Source organism: Arctopsyche grandis, chromosome 3 (assembly GCF_051622035.1).
Source record: "Arctopsyche grandis isolate Sample6627 chromosome 3, ASM5162203v2, whole genome shotgun sequence".
Lineage (NCBI taxonomy): Eukaryota > Metazoa > Arthropoda > Insecta > Trichoptera > Hydropsychidae > Arctopsyche > Arctopsyche grandis.
Genome location: NC_135357.1, coordinates 9,337,197 through 9,353,874, shown reverse-complemented (window position 1 = coordinate 9,353,874; position 16,678 = coordinate 9,337,197). Strand labels below are relative to the sequence as shown.

Here is a 16,678-nt window from a genome sequence, read left to right as displayed (position 1 = left end):
AACGATAAAACACAAAAGATGGAAGATTCCCGATAGGGAATATAACAACTCGAAGAAGCCGAATAAAGATGGGCCCGCCGAAAACAATGAGCGAGATAAGACCGCGTGGACCGCCCGAACGGTGTTCTCTGGAACCCCCCCACCTCCAGTTCGAGGGGATCGTCTTGAAAACCTCCCCCTCTATCCACCTTTAGCACACGTGCAATTAATGGTAAAAATAAATTAGGGTCGGATAATTTAATTTTAGTTTAAAACTCAAGCCAACTAGGAACCAAAGCCGTGTCTGGCTGAGTTGGAAGTATTAAGAGTATAGAGAAGTGGTTATGTGTCGTTTGTTTAGATGTCATTACATACAATTTTAAGTAATCGGCTATAGTACATATATTATGTTAAACAATGCATTCGTTTAAATATTTTAAATGTATGCCTTTATTTTGCGCCAAGTTCTTGCTACTTTTTTTTGATAATTTGAAAAGTAAAGTTTGCATCAACACGTCAGAAAATATTTCCAATTTTAAATATAATGCCAAGAGTCGCTATAATGTTCTAATCATTAAAAATTTCATATGAAATTTATTATTATGTTCGTTTTAATACCCATTTCATGTTTTCACTGTCGTTCAAAGTAAATAAATAATAATTGTATATAATATAAAACTGATTGAATATTATCAAACATGCATAATAAACAGATGTACATATGTGCGTATCTGAAAAATTCAAAAACTAAAAATTTTTGATATGAAATTCAAAGATTAACTTATGCTGAAATGATCTAGATACGATAATTTCAATTGACTTTTTGCTGCTTACACATTCATGATATATTTCTAAAACTATTGATTATTTAACAAGTTTTGATTGGGCTGGAATATTACAGGAATATAAAATTTCAATTATTACACGATTGAAAATAACACTTAATCAATATAATAATCAAAAATAATCAAATAAACGTACCAAAATTTCCTCTAGTGATTAATGGTGGTTTTCTTTTTTAAAGTGGAAATTTACATTTCAATATTTAAATTACATTTTCTTTCATGTTCGGTTGTATTTGATGGTATTTAAGTAGTAAAAAAAGATAAACGTCTTTGTGTTTTTATTAAAAAAATGATATATTTTAGTCCCTTTTAGAAAAGACTTTATATTATGTAAAATTTTATATGGAATAATAATTTTTTTTTAAAAAAGAAATTTTTGACCATCAACTAATTTAAAACCAATCACCAACTAATTGACGTCCGCCATTACGATGGTGAAAAATAATCGTAAAAGACCCGTTTGAAAATACTCCGTCATATTTCTTCTTGAGGTCTATCGTCCTCATTCACATCGTTCGTTCACATTGATCGTCCAGATTGATCGTTTTCGATCCCTTTTCGCCACCATCTCGCTAGGTTAAATTTTAAATGTTTAAACGACTATAACTTTTTCTTTTTTCACTCTATATTTTATGAAATTTTTGGTTTGTATGTACATATGTATATATGTATATATATGTATACAGATACTATATATATTTTGAAAATAAATATTCCTCGGCTTACATGCTGGGTATGATTCTACTATGTACATGAATTGCCCGAATCGTCTTCGTAACGGTTCGCAATTTCTCAAAGGATCCGATTAAATGCGAGACCACCTCGTACGTTCGACCGTCGCTGGGTGTGGTCTTTTGTTTTTGCGGTCCTGGGCACCACCCGGTCGTCCTTGTCGGGACGGGTCTCGACTCCTACGCGAACGCTCTAATCGAAGTCCCGTGTTCCTCCGATGCGATTATTGTTTCCCTTCTGTTCTCTTATAATTAAATGTATGTCTCAATAAGCCGTCGTCTTTCACTATGTTTTGTTTTTGCCATCTCGCTGATCCGATTCTCTTTAAAAACCTGCAAAAGAACACCGAATTGTGACCGTATTCTTTTCGACAACTCATTAGGAGATTATGTAAGTTTCCAGACAAAATCCTGAGAAATATAAACTCAACACATAAGCCAAAAAAAAAACTTCCAAACAAAACAATAAATAAAATAATGTAAAAAAAACATTGCCATTTTCTCGCATAGATATATTATTTAAACTTATTACAATATAAACCGATTGAATGTATGTACATATGTATGTACATAAACAGCTGATGTTAAAGTAATTTTTTTTATTTTTTATTTGTATTTAAGATATATTCGCCTACCCAACTATGTACTAAATATTTGAAGAATTTAAAGTATCGAGTTGTTTTATTGGAAAGATCTGTCTAGCTATTTACTTCTACATTTTCATAGTGAACATCATTGATATTGATAACACCATATTGCGTCATTTACATACACGAACCTCATAGAAATTGTCACATATTCTTAAATAAAACTTCTTGCGGACGCGATATAATGAAATGCTTCCACACATCTGATTTTAAATATTGCACGAAATTAAAGTGGGACATTGAAGACGAGTCCCACCTTCTTCTTTCCTTCTCCAACCACCTCACAAGTCTGCTTTCTATCTAGTGTGTTTGTAGTAGGTTTTGTCTACGGAAATTTTAATTATATACATAGTATGTAATGTATAGTAGGCCGAAGCGAAAAACGCAAATTTCGGATTATCATCGAATAATCCGAAAACCTAGTGGAAAACTTGTGTTATATGTACATACATATATAGGGAACGTTAAATAAAAAAAATGTTGTCTTTAAACAATCTCCTGTGCCTCCAACCAATTGATTAATCTCGATAAAAATTTCAAAAAAGTAGGTTTTTTTCATATATTTAATAAAAAAAGCTTAATATTCACCTATGGAAGTTTATTTGATATATTCACCTATTGAAGACTGAAAACGAGAATTCAAAGCCGCCATGTCACTCAAATGGTGTTTGTATGGGAAAAGCGGTACTATCTTCAAACGTCACTTTTATTTTTTAAATAATCACGAGAACATGAAAAAATGACTGAAGAAATGATTAAAGAAAATAACGCTTCGCCTATACAAACGCTTTGTATGGGTACTGTCCAGCGAAACGGTGACGTTGAATCTTATCATAATCTAACCAAATAAACTTAATAAAAAACGGATGAATATTGAACATTTATTTATTTTTCTAATTAATAAAAAATCGAAATTATTCTAAAAAAAGATATGAAAAAAACTTGGTTTTTCAGAATTTTAGTCAAGTTAAATCGATTGGTTGGACGCACAGAACATTGTATAAAACCAATGATTTTTTTTATTTAACGTCTCCGTGATTTGGAGCAAGTGTTCCACAAAATCTATTGATAATAATCCAAATTTGGGAGTATTTGTGACTCTAAATCGACCGTTTCTTATCAGAGTTTGCCAATTTTATTTGATCATTGTTGAAAAGGTTCCTCAAAATTGGCAAACAATCATCTTTCCTGTTATCACAAATCTTCTGTATAATTTGTAAAAATTATGTTCAAAATCTAAATCCATAGATGTCTCAATGGATTAATTCTGTAAATAAATAAATTAGTTAATTATTATTTCGTGTTGTTCAGCTTCTGGAAATGCAGTGAATTATGTAATAATAAAATGCTGCATTGTTTGTAATTAATTGGGGTCTTCCTGTCAAGCCTTTCTGGTATATATATATGTAAAAATAAATAAAAAAATGTGTATAATACAACACATGGCTATTTTTCCGCATACCTTCAGTCCAACACTCTGGGATAACTAGTTTTTATGATACCAAATCGTCATAATTGCTCTATTCAACGATATAAGGTTTATTGATATTAAAAAGACGATCTAAGAATTATAGCGTCTATCACTAATATGTATTCAAACATCGACATCACTTTGAAAAGTTCCTTAAAATTTTCCCAACATACACAGCACCAATTATAAGTAAAAGCCTTGGCACTCAGCATCATATTTCTATAATGTTAAAACACCGTCATTCGTGATAATAATCTAATTAATTGTCTGAGCTTTTTGGCGAAACCTTGCAAAACGTCATTGTCACATCGAAACGTGCGCACTTGAAAGTCGTTAATGTGTCATAATTATTCCATTGTTGTTCGACGTCGCTTCTTGCCAACGCACATATACTCACACGTGACTGTTTTCAGCGTCTGAAAGCCCACAACCCCTAATACGCTTCCTCCCCTTAATGCGAGTTTATAATTTGATGATATTTGCAACAGCGAGCTGGAGAGCGCAGTTTTTCCAAACAAAACCCAGTAATTATGCAAATGCTCCGTGCGAACCCCGCGTTTATACCCCTCATCCCCATCCTCACTTATTGTGTGGAAAACTTGCCATTAGTTCTGCGGCGAAATTATATAATAAACACCCTCGACTGCTGAAAATTCGCGTGAAAAAAAATTACACAAGAACCGAGCGTGTGTGCGTACATATACATATATACATATAGGGGAGAATGAGGCGACAAAACGCAAACGTTATTATCGCTTGCGATGTATGTATGTGTTATTTTAAAAGAGTAAAATTCCACTTCGTTTGTCTCGGATACAAATTTTCAACTAGATCTAATTGGTCCAACACGCGTGCTGCTAATTGAGATATACAACATAAAGCAGTTCAACTCGGTGGTAGCATTAATGCCAACCACTGAGAGGTTCCCAGGTTCAAACCCTGAGTTGACCTCGATTGAAAATATTTTATTCCGAGTATTAACTGTAGTGCTGCAGGTCAGATTTGGATATTTCTGATTTACATAAATGCTTCAAATTTGTACATTCATGACTCTATGATTCTTAAATCAATGTTTGTATTTGCCTTGTATAATACTTATGTACAAAGTTTGACCACAGATGTCGTGTATAATGAAAAAAAAAATGGGTGTATAATTATATACATAAATAATCAATGATTGAAATCATTTTACATACCTCCTTTACGTTTCACTTACGATTACAATTCAGGAAAAAGTTTGCCTCTTATTCGATCGTTTTCATACTATGCCATATTGCTCATTTTGGTCATCAATATAAGTATGTAAATGGATCCTCCGCCATTACGATAGAGATAAAATATCGTTTACGAAGCTTTTCAAGTCCAAAGATAACCGATCTATGTTCCTGGTTAAAATAAAAAATAAAAAATTAAAAAGATCATCATATGCTTAACGACGTTTGATTTTTGAAATGTATATATGAAATGCGTCATATGAAAACCTAGACGGTCATTAAACTGTCCGTGTAGAAACAGTCAGGTTTATTTATTGTGAAAATTCTTTTGAAACAATTTGATAGCAAATGTAAAGTCTGTGTTCAGGACCCCCCCTGGTCGTTGTCTTTAAGCTCTATTGTGGAGAATCGTTTGGCAGTACTTTCAATGATAACAATATTTTTATTTCTTTTTTGAAATTAAAAATAATCAACGAAAGCATTTCATAAAAGTATTCCGTAGCTCTTTCGATAGATTCTCATTATGAAGATGCTAAGACCTTAATTAAAAATTTCTCTGGTCGTTTTTAATTGAATTTATTTGAAGGGTATCTGTTGTAGAAGACAACTTTCAAACACACACACACATATACACGAGTATGTTTGAAACTTCAATTTTGTGTGGTATGTATGTTGTTTGAATATCTTCAGTGAGCATCTTTGAGAACGTTCGCTTTTCCAGTTTAGTTGAAATTCTAGAATATACGTATGTATATAATTAAAATCATATCTGATACATTTATCTGAGCGCTTTAAACAGTATATTCTTTTTTTTCGAATGAATACATTAAATTTTTGCATACAGAAACAAAATTTAATTCTATGATAGTAAAAAATGTAAATTTTTACCTTCTTTAAAATTTACAGTTATGATATGCATATAAGTAAAATTTTTGAAATTAGTTTAAAAAAACCTGTAGCAGACGCATATATTAAATTTTTCGTGAAATTTTAGTACTGGCAAGCTCACCTGTAGCGAAAGTATTATATGTACATAGTTTTCATTAAATTTCCCGATTTTTCCGTATTGGCTCTAAAAGCGACCGAGCCGGGCGCAAACTCGTAAGAGCCGGGGAAATAAAAGTTTTATTTAATGTCTTGTTCGTCTGATGCAGAAAGGAGCCTGCAACAGTTGCACATCTGCGACCGACAGTGCAACGGTACAGTAGGAAAAACTGGAAACTCAAATTGAGAATATCATGAAAATTTCAACGAAAAGGATAGTAAATTTTTCCCAGACTATATATATATATATATATATATATATATATATATATATATATATATATATATATATATATATATATATATATATATATATATATATATATATATATATATATATTTATAGAAACTTTTCAATGAAAATACAAATACATACTTATCATCAATTAAATGAACCATTTTAATTTCTGACCTTTTCCGAAGGCAAACTATAAATCAATGGATGGTGTCTTTATGGCGAATTTTTTATTTGACATATTTTTTTTATTTGACAAGCAGCATAGATCAGTGGTAATCGTTCAATGGTTTCGATTGTGTGGTCACGGGCTCTATCCCAGGCTTTGTTGCTGACCAGACCTTGGATATGTGACTCTAAAAGTCGATCGCTTCCCTTCAGAGTTTGGCATTTTATCCGATTTCATTGGAAACGGTTCCAACGAATTGGCAATCCTGTCCTATTTCCCGCAAAATTTGATTTTACTGCATCTCACAATTTGCTGATATTTAAAAATTTGTCCATTGATGTCTCTATGGTGATTGTTTTGTTTGATGATCGATCTTTGTAATGGTCTTGAATAATACTTATGTACAATGTTGAAAATATATGTCGTGTTAATAAAAATGTTCGTATACTTTTATAAAATAAATTATAAAAAAACAAATGCTTGAGAAGAAAATTACCTATATATAAAATATCAGTATTGTAATTTATTACCACTTTTTGTATTTTTATGTTAAAAATAATGTGAAATAATATATTTTTTTAATTGTTTCAGGAATCATGAGTGGTATCAACGACAAAGAATCTCTGCTTACATTCTAGTTATCAGTGAATCAGTTTCAGTGAAGTGGATTTTATTAAAAATGACGGACAAAATGGCGTCGTATATTAGAAGAGTAACTTTCATTGCGTTCGTCGCATTTGTTGCGAGGGTGCAAGCCGTCCAAATAGTTATAGAACCGCTGCCAGCAGGTGAGTCTTATTTATTTTATGCGGGTCGCATTTGCCGCCTGCGAAGATCGTTCGATTTTATTTTATATTTTCATACATAATATACAATATGTACATATGTATATGAAAACACTTTTAAACTGGTATTACAATACTTGGAAAATTTTCCACTCGAACCTTCGACAAAGTGTGCTGAGTAATTAACGGCACTTAATCTGTTCTCTAGCGAGGAAAAACTTGCGAATTTGTTCCTGTGTGCCGTGCAGTGAAAAAAAGTACACAAAGTCAATCGACAAACTCGATCGCTTTGATCGGAAAGCTTGTACGACACAAAATAAACTTTTAATTAAAATTAATTTCCTTTGTAAGCAGTGCTCGTTCGTAAAAAAAAACACGAAAGTACTTATTATATACTTAAGAGGCTTCCAAACTTTTCGTCGATTCATTTTTTAGTTTACGACTCTTTATAAAATTGTTACGCTAAACCTACATACTATAATATACATACATAGTAGAATATCGTCTTATTATTTTTTGTTACTGTTATAGTATTTTGATACATTTAAAAGTTTCCAATATTCGTTCAATTTCTTTATGAAGATTTGAAACAGTTTTTAATTTAATTTATAATCAAATACGTTAATCTATACTAGTTTATTCAATAGAAATTAAAATATGTAAGAAATTCATATAAAAAAGCCACACTGTGCACTGGTAGAGCTATTATATATCAGTAGAGAGGTTGTGGGTTCTAGTCTCAGCCAAATACGCTGCTTGCGAGATCTTGTGGTTATAAAAAAAACACAAATCGAACGACACCTGATCAGTATCCTCTCTCTCATTTTCTCACAAATTCGAGTTACTAGCATCTCAGATTTGTTGCATGTCATAAAAATGCTGCCAATATAATGTATCAAAAACTTTCTTGATTGTCCATAGATGTCACCATTGTCCTGTTATTTTTTAAAAATTGTTAATCTAATTAAAAAATTAATCTATGTATATGTATCGCCTGAGGTATGTATGCAATAATAAAATAAAAATAATTAAAAAATAAAATATATAGAATACAATGGAGAAATTTATGGACACACTGACCTAATCAAATTTGGATATTAAATAAATTTTCAAGACACATCATAAATTTTTACACAGTATCTAGGTAGTTTATTTATAAGAATCAGAAAATTCAAGATGTTAGAAACTTGAATTTGCAAGATATTGTAGGAAAGATACCTATTTATTGCATCCGCCACGACAATTAAGCGGAAAATTATAGCAGGAGATGTTATATCTGTGTTTTAATAAGATCTCGCTAGCAGCATATTTGGCCAAAGCTTGAACCCACGACCTCTAAACTGGTAAACAATAGCTCTTTCAATAAGCTACGCTGTGGCTTACATATATATGTAACTGTGTTTGAATGTATTGAAATTCAAACTCCAATTTCCAATTTCATTTTCTATTTTGATTTCTATTAAATTCAGACAAAATTCACATTTAATTTCAAATGAGAGCACATACATATATCTGTATACAACACATAAAAAATAAAAACGCTTTGTAACATTCAAAAGCTTTCGCTGTTGAAATTTGTGGATGTGTTTTAAGCGCAAAGCCCGTTGAGGCTTAATCACAAAAGCATTCGATTGACCGGTTTCCATTAAGTGTTAAATCCGATAAATAATTTTCATTGGATTTTATACAACGCAGACAGTCAATTTATTATTTTTTTGCGGATTATATTCAGTTGAAATAATTAAAACGAACTTTCCACTTCATCAAGTTGCATCGAAACCGAACATGAATGCCAAATTTGACTTCAACGAACTGTGCAAAATAAAATCCCATATCGCATTTCATTATACCCAATATAAATAAAGCCAGTGTAATAACCGCAATAACACTAATTCAAATTCATGGAAAATTTTTCAGTGTCGTAAAAATGATATTGACGATTCAGATTGATCGAATTCTACGGTCGTTTCAGGGGCAATTCACCCCTCTTCGCCAGGGCGTTAAACCGCAATCCTTTTTTCGTTCTTAATAACAATTTGCGTAAATCACTCCGTCGAGGCGTTTAGGGTCATCTGATAAGTTCCGACAATGCAAATTCAAGAGTCTGGCGGTCCGCGACCCGCTTTTTTTAATCGCTGATAACCGTCGTAAAATTTCCCATCAAGCTCGGTGGAAATAGATGGGCCCGGAGGGTGGGAAACTCTCCGGAAAAACTAATTAAACAAAAATCAAAGTCGTTTTCTCCTCCTCGGCACTCTTCGCCCTTATCGGATTAGAACGGCCAAAAACTAAGCCCAAACCTTAGTATCGCTTTCGATTCGTTTGTATTATATGTATGTATGTGTTTGTAATTTGTAAATGCAATGTATTTTAGAATATAGCCAATTGTTTGTTTTTATTATTTTATTTAATATAATTTGAAATGTTTTTCGTTTTTAACTATTATCATGTTGAAATTTAATCTGAACGTTCTAAATATGATTTAAGATACAAACAGTTTTCTAAACACTCTAGCTACAAAATAATAAAAATAAAAAATACTAATAAGCTGGAAAATTGTGATTCAATTTTCAACACTCATAATTTATTTACGAATTTATAAATTATGTTCATTTATATACGAATATATAAATTAAATTGAGTTCTTAGATATTAAAACTAAGGGTTTTTTGTCCGCTATGTCTAAAATTTTTAAAGTTTAAAATGTCTAAAGTTGAACCATCAACTTTGTTATTTTTCAAGCTTTCTTACTTTTTTTCGAACAGTGCTGTTTAATTGTTTGAATCTACCTTGAGTTATAAATAAACAATATTTATCCCCAATCCGGCTGAGGTGGGACCCACTCGTGTCTTGAAACTCCAATATCTCAATTATAGAAAAAAAAAAGTTTAATACTACTTCCTTTATTGACTTTATACAAGGATCTATTGGACCCACTAAGGCTATGGAACTATATATTTCAAAAGTTTTGCTGCATTTTATTATATTCAATGAAAAAAATAGTAAATTGAAATGGGGAAAAAATATAAAATTATTACTTTTTCAAAAATTTGGGCTAAAATAAACGATAATTTTAGAATATTTAATTTCTAAAGATAAACTTATATTCGATCATCAGTTTATTTCACTGATGTAATTGAGTCGGAATGAGTTTTTTAATGTCAAATGCGATAGTATGTTATCAAAAACTCTCAATAAGTATGAAATAAAATTTAGTATATAAAATAAGTATGCAATTTTACTACCAAAAGACCGCATGCGGCCCGCGAGCCACAAGTTTACTATCACGACTTTAATGTAAGACGTTATTTTAATTGATATACATATGTATGTAAATTGATTATTTTTATTTTAAATCAAAATAATATCCGTATAATATATGTAAAACTAAGTGTACTATTTTACTTATCTTTTCCAAAGTGCCATTTATTGTTTTGAACTAAAATAGAAAACATATAATGACTTTATCAATTTATCAAAGCATTTAAAAAAATAGGCCAATATACGCAAGACCCACCGTATCCGTCTGTGTTATAAAATTGGAATATCCGTACTAGGGATAAATATATATACGTTCATATGTATGGTATACATATGAACGTATGTATATTTAAGTATACCTTGGCTAGAAAGAAAGTCGATTATCCATGTTTTCTATGTATGGAATTGTTAGCTATTTTCCGATGCCAAATATAACTCTTTCAATTTTATTAATATTTTTTTCAATCTTGGACATTCAGTGAGTGCAAATCTGTCAAGGCCTTGTGGCAACATTAAATTAATCAACTTGAAGACGGTTGAGGTTTCCGGTCGAAGTCTAATATTCGCTGCACCCTGAACAAATAACCCATGTGTCCATCGTCTGTCAAGTGAATTGGTTTTTTTTTCTCCCCGTCTCCATCATCCCCTACTTTGAGGCGAAGTTAGACGAATCGCAGCCATCCCTCACACGTATTCAAGCTGCCGGGTATTCAGCGAAATCTTTCAGAAATAATGAAATCTCATACGTTTTCCGACACGAGTCGAACTCGATCGCGTAATCTTCCCATTCGAATTTCCGTCAATTTTCACCGATGTCTTATTGAATTGAAGCCTAACGCGATCGCACTGATCCAAATCTCGTAGAGTGAATATGCAATTTTTCAATTTGAATATACATTTACTGTATGTACATATGTATATTTAACTTAATATTCTTTGAAGTATGTGTACAACGTTCTAATGTGGAATTTTTATATACACCTACTTTATCTTTTTGTGTGTACGTATGCACTAAGATAGATATGTGTTGCAAAGGGTGTATAGAGAAGTCAAGGAATAAAGCAAATGAAGTAGAAAAGGGTAGGGAAAACTGTAGAGAGGGAGACTTTTCCTTTTGCTAAAGGGAAAATCAAACTTTACGATTTAACCGAGTGTAATGTTAGTGAATACTCGCTTTCTCATAATATATGTGTACATACATATGTATACATATATTATGACCAGCACGATTTGGTTGTTTTTAGATGAAAATACAAATATATTTCTAAGATTTTCGTTCGAAAAATTTCTTTAAATTAATATATGTAGATTGTACATATAAATATATTCATATAAGTATAATATAGCAATTTAACATAAATCATAAAAGAAAATATATGCATATAACACGGCTGTTTCTAGATATTACATATAGATAATCCTTTAACTAAAAAGTACTAATGAAGCTTTAATCTTTACTTTTTTTAAGCATTTGATTTATTTTCCGATGAACTTTTGAGTCATATGTAAGTATTTCGAGTATATTGTACAAAGTAGGCTTTGTGATGTGCCTGGTACATTCTATATGTTTCACCCGATACAATATAATTCAAACTCGAGTATGTAGGAGTGGAAATAGCACGCTCCCGTGTCATTTTTAATATACTTCGCGAGGATTCCGCGAAGATTTATAACGGGAAAATTTTTTCGCGCATCATCGCCTCGCTTTCGAAAGGGAAAGCTCCTTCTGGAGGCTTACGGCTCGGAGAGGGACGATTTTCACGGGGTGAAAACTTTTTCGAGAAAAACCCATTTCAGCGGCGAGCCGCAAATGTCAAGCTCGAAATAGCGCACGCACATCGCCATAAAGTTGCACAAAAGAAGAGAGGGCCGCGGTGTGATTTTTGCACAAGTTTGCTCGTTTGTTTTCCGGTCACACTCTCTGATGTGTCCCGGACAGGAGGCTGCGGTGATCTTCTGCGGGTGAAAGCCTTCAAGCCCTAAGGCTTCATCGAGACGACCCGCAGGGATCACCCACAAAATAAAATGGGAAATTTGTGAATGCTCCACGCACTCCTTCATACCTAAGTATCTCCATATAAAATAAAAGAACACAACACCATTGAATCTATAATATATTAACATGTTTATATACCTTTTAAATATATTATAATAATTTTCTGAGCAACAAAAAAAGTACCGTAGCGGAGACTAATCAATTTTTACTAAGTTTGTCCCACTGAAGTCGAATATAGCCAGCAGCATAGCTCGGACGTTAAGCTTCTGCTTACCGTCAAGAAGGTGCCGGGTTCTATCCCTGAATGAAAATGAATTTTTCAGAGTATGCTGTTGGTCAGACCTGGATTTGTGACTCCATGTTGATCGTTTCCTATCAGAGTTTGCCAATTTTCTCTGATTTCATTGTTGGAATGGTTCCCGGAAAAAAAAAATTGGCTAAAAATCCTTCCTACCTACTATGTCACCACTATTTGAAATTTGATGGATGTACAATAAAAATTTATGTACAATTCATAGATGTCTCGTTAATTTGCGAGTTTTTTCAGTGTCTCGCAATTCAACGACTTATAATAAAAAAATGCTGCATTTGTATTTGTAATTTGTAAGGCCTTCCTGGTATATATGTAAAAATAAAATAAATAAAATATGACAATGATTTTTTTGGTTTTCCTTCGCTTGCATTAGCGTTAAAAAAATGTACAATTTTTACAGATTTTAGACTTTTGCAGTCTTTGACTCAGAACCTAGTATTACTGTACCAAAAGTTGGTATTGGAATCAATAGTCAGATGTTTATTTATATTGTTTGTAATTTTTTGTTGGTTTATAATACGAATAATTAATTATCTAGCGTATTTTAAAAGTCAAAAATATATATTGTTACATATTTTTTCTCGAGCTATTGTGTATATAAGGATTGGTATTTATTTTCAATCTTTTTAACAAAAGTAGCAATCATTTACCACTCAAATTACTTCTTCCAGATAAACAACACTGATATTAAAAACTGAAGTAGTCTTTCTAAACGCAGTGCAATATAAAACTGGCCCAATGGATACAACAGCTCGAAAAAAAATGTGTAAAAAAAACGCATATTTTTTACTTTAAAATTCCCTACATTATTAATTATACTTTTTTAAAACCAACAAAAAATTTAAATCAATAAAAAAAACATCCAACATTCTTGGTTCAGCAATACTAGATTGTAGAAAATCCGTAAAAATTGCGTATTTTTATAAACAGTCGTATCTCATGAATGAGAAAAACCAACAAAAACCATTGTCAAATTTAATTCAGTTTGTCAAATTTAGTAAAGATTAATGTTTCCAGCCTGGTAAATAAAAAACGTGATTTTTTTTGTTGCTCAATATAATTATATATTATCTATAGTTATCCTATTACTAGTTATATTGTCAAACATCAACAAATACAGACGAGCTGATTTTGTTAGAAAAATGTGAGTAGTCAATTTTAGTTTGTAATCATTAAAACACATTGTAAGCTAGACGAAATTGGCAAACTTTAACAGGTTGCTGATTCTTAACTTATGAGCAATTGTATTTTTATAAGAAAACCAAACTTACACTTTCAGGTTCAAAAAATCAATCAATCACTATGAGAAAACTCATTTGGAAAATGAAAATAAAAATAAGTGATCTTGATGCATAAAATCGCTCTTATTTTTGAGTTGTAATAATAGCCCAAGCATTCAGTCTTTCATGTGTAACTTCAAACGCGTATAATGTATCACATTTGAAACTTTTTAAATTTGCACGATTCCAAATCATTAAGTTTATTATATGTTTAAATCGGCATACGTGAACGAAACTTGCGCAAAAGGCTACGTATGATTTCCCGAATTTCAAGTTATCGAGGCCAACTTTGCGAGGAGTTAATGCGCTGCCGAGATTCGGGAAATCCAGAAAGTTCTCCAGATACCCTAAAAAGGAAAAGGAGACAGTGAGAGAGAGAGAGAGAGGGAGAGGAAGAGTCTCTCGTCGAGAGTGTGATTAGAGTCCGGATCTGACAGAGTCCCGGATCCGGCGAGCGTCCGGCCCACCCTACCCCGTCTTATCCTCTATCGTCGAGTTAATGTAATTATTTTAACGGGTTAAGATTATAAAACACGATAAAAATCCAATTATAAGTTAAAGCTGGGATCGCGAGTGGCCCGCTGCTCCGTCGGGAAACCGGGAAAATCCCAACTTTTTTATACATTTGGCGAGTGTGTGTATATATGTAGCATGTACAAGTGGTGCTATGTATATAGGAATAGTTATCTCAATTCAACGCGACCGGGAAAATTATCTCGACGAGAGCAGTTAGAGCGAATGAGTTCAAAGTTGTGCCTAAATGATATGTAGGTATGTACATATGTATGTATTATTATGCAATACGTGAATGCTCTTTTATTTTAATTCATAAATAAATGGTCGGTATATTTATTATTGAAATACAAAAAAAGGCAAATATTGTGATTGATCGTATTGATTGCATGGAAAATACATATGTACATTTGTACATACAAGATGAAACCAATATAAAACTGGCACGTTTTAAAATAAAATAAAATACAGGCTGTTCAGTCACGTTCGGGGCTATGAGGATTTGTTATTTATTTGTTTTAAACAAAATATTTAATATCAAACAAACGCTTAATTTTTTTATTGGAATACACATTTGACGGTTTATCGATATTATGAACTACATATGCATATGTATAATCGTATTCTTGACGTCTATTAATGCAGAATATTGATAGTTTCATAGATAAAAAAATATTGATTTAATGTTTCCGTTTCAGATTGTCAGTTTTTAGTTTCACAATATGTATGGAAAATTTTGCGATCTATTTTTTGTATTTCTATGATCACTTTTGATTCAAATTTTTGCACAAATACCCATGAAATATGAGATTTGATAAATAAATACAATATTGTATATAGAAATTGGAACGTTGTTTTTTATTATATATATATTATATTATATTGTATGTATATACTGGAAAAATATATTCTGCACCATTCATAAAGCAATGGAAAACAAATGGATTAATAACTTTTCTTAAGAAGCTTTAATAATTAGAAAACTAAGAACCCTTTAAAAATTTTCATTACTCTCAGTAACAAAAAAAAATCACTTCTTTGTTCTTACCAGAGCGAAGACCAATCAATCTTTAATAAGTTTGACTCACTTAATTTGAATATGAAAATGATTTAGTTGGCTTCTACTCAATACCTAGTATTGCTGTGCCAAAAGTGAGTCAGGTGTTTTTTCTATTGATTGTGATTTTTTATTGCTTTAAAATATGAAATATCCTAGATAGTCATCGCTTTATTTCGATATGCAAACGTAAGCGAGTTAGATAAGAAAAATAAATATTGAGACAAAATAAATCCTTATAAACGTGGTTAAGTGAAAAATTACGGGAAAAAAGTATATTTTTAACTTTTAAAATTCGTATTTCAAAGCAATAAAAAATCACTGTCAATACAAAAGACATCTGACTTTTGATTCAAATACTCACTTTTGGCACAACAATACTAGATTTTGAATTACAGACTGCAAAAGCCCAAAATCAAAGCTTATATCTCATAAACGAGATTGATTGATTGATTGTTCTCCGTACCGGTATTTGTTGCTCAGTGTTATTATTATGATTTCATTTTGATTTCTAGTAACATTAGTCCATTAAGAAAATAATATAAAAATGAGCTCATTTTAAAAATGCCATAAAAATTAAATAAAGATTTTTATCTGCGTTGAGATCGAATTTTCGTTTAATATTCAGATTATCCATGAGGCAATTAACGAATCGAATTATCAACGATATCTTGGCACACAACAACTTTTCACGCAACTTTCGCCAGCCACGGCCCGAAAAGCAAAACAACACAACACGGACCGAACTAATTTAGCAATTAAGTGCGTGCCAACAATCTGAACGGCAATTTCGATAATTTCTCCGTCGGCCGTGTAGAGACAGAGAGTATAGCCTGGGCAATTAGCGAAGTTTTTCGTGAGGGTAAGCCGCGGGTTAGGTGGGTGGGGGGAGGAGGCGGGGGGCGGTACAAGGCACCAGAGGGCACACCAAAAAAAGCTCCAAAAGCCACTGTTGCGTATTGTCGACGACTATGGGAAACCTCTGGGAAAACGGCCTTCGACGAAGCTTTCGCCCCCAAGACCGACGTCTGCCACGCCCATCCAATTTTCCGAGCTTTTCCCCTTTGAGATACGTTACGGCGTTATTGTGTACGGTGTGGTTTTTTTATTTGCTTTTTTTTCGGCCACAGATAATTAA

General features: G+C 32.0%; 1 protein-coding gene across 1 annotated transcript in view; it reads left to right on the top strand.

The window, feature by feature from the left end:
- Window positions 1-16,678, top strand: part of Sema2a (Semaphorin 2a) — a 512,925-nt gene that overhangs the window by 294,559 nt on the left and 201,688 nt on the right. Inside the window, exon 7 of the mRNA XM_077428031.1 lies at window positions 6,927-7,123. Within this exon, the coding sequence (XP_077284157.1) occupies window positions 7,015-7,123 (109 nt within the window). The 5' untranslated portion in view covers window positions 6,927-7,014. The remainder of the gene's footprint in view (window positions 1-6,926; window positions 7,124-16,678) is intronic.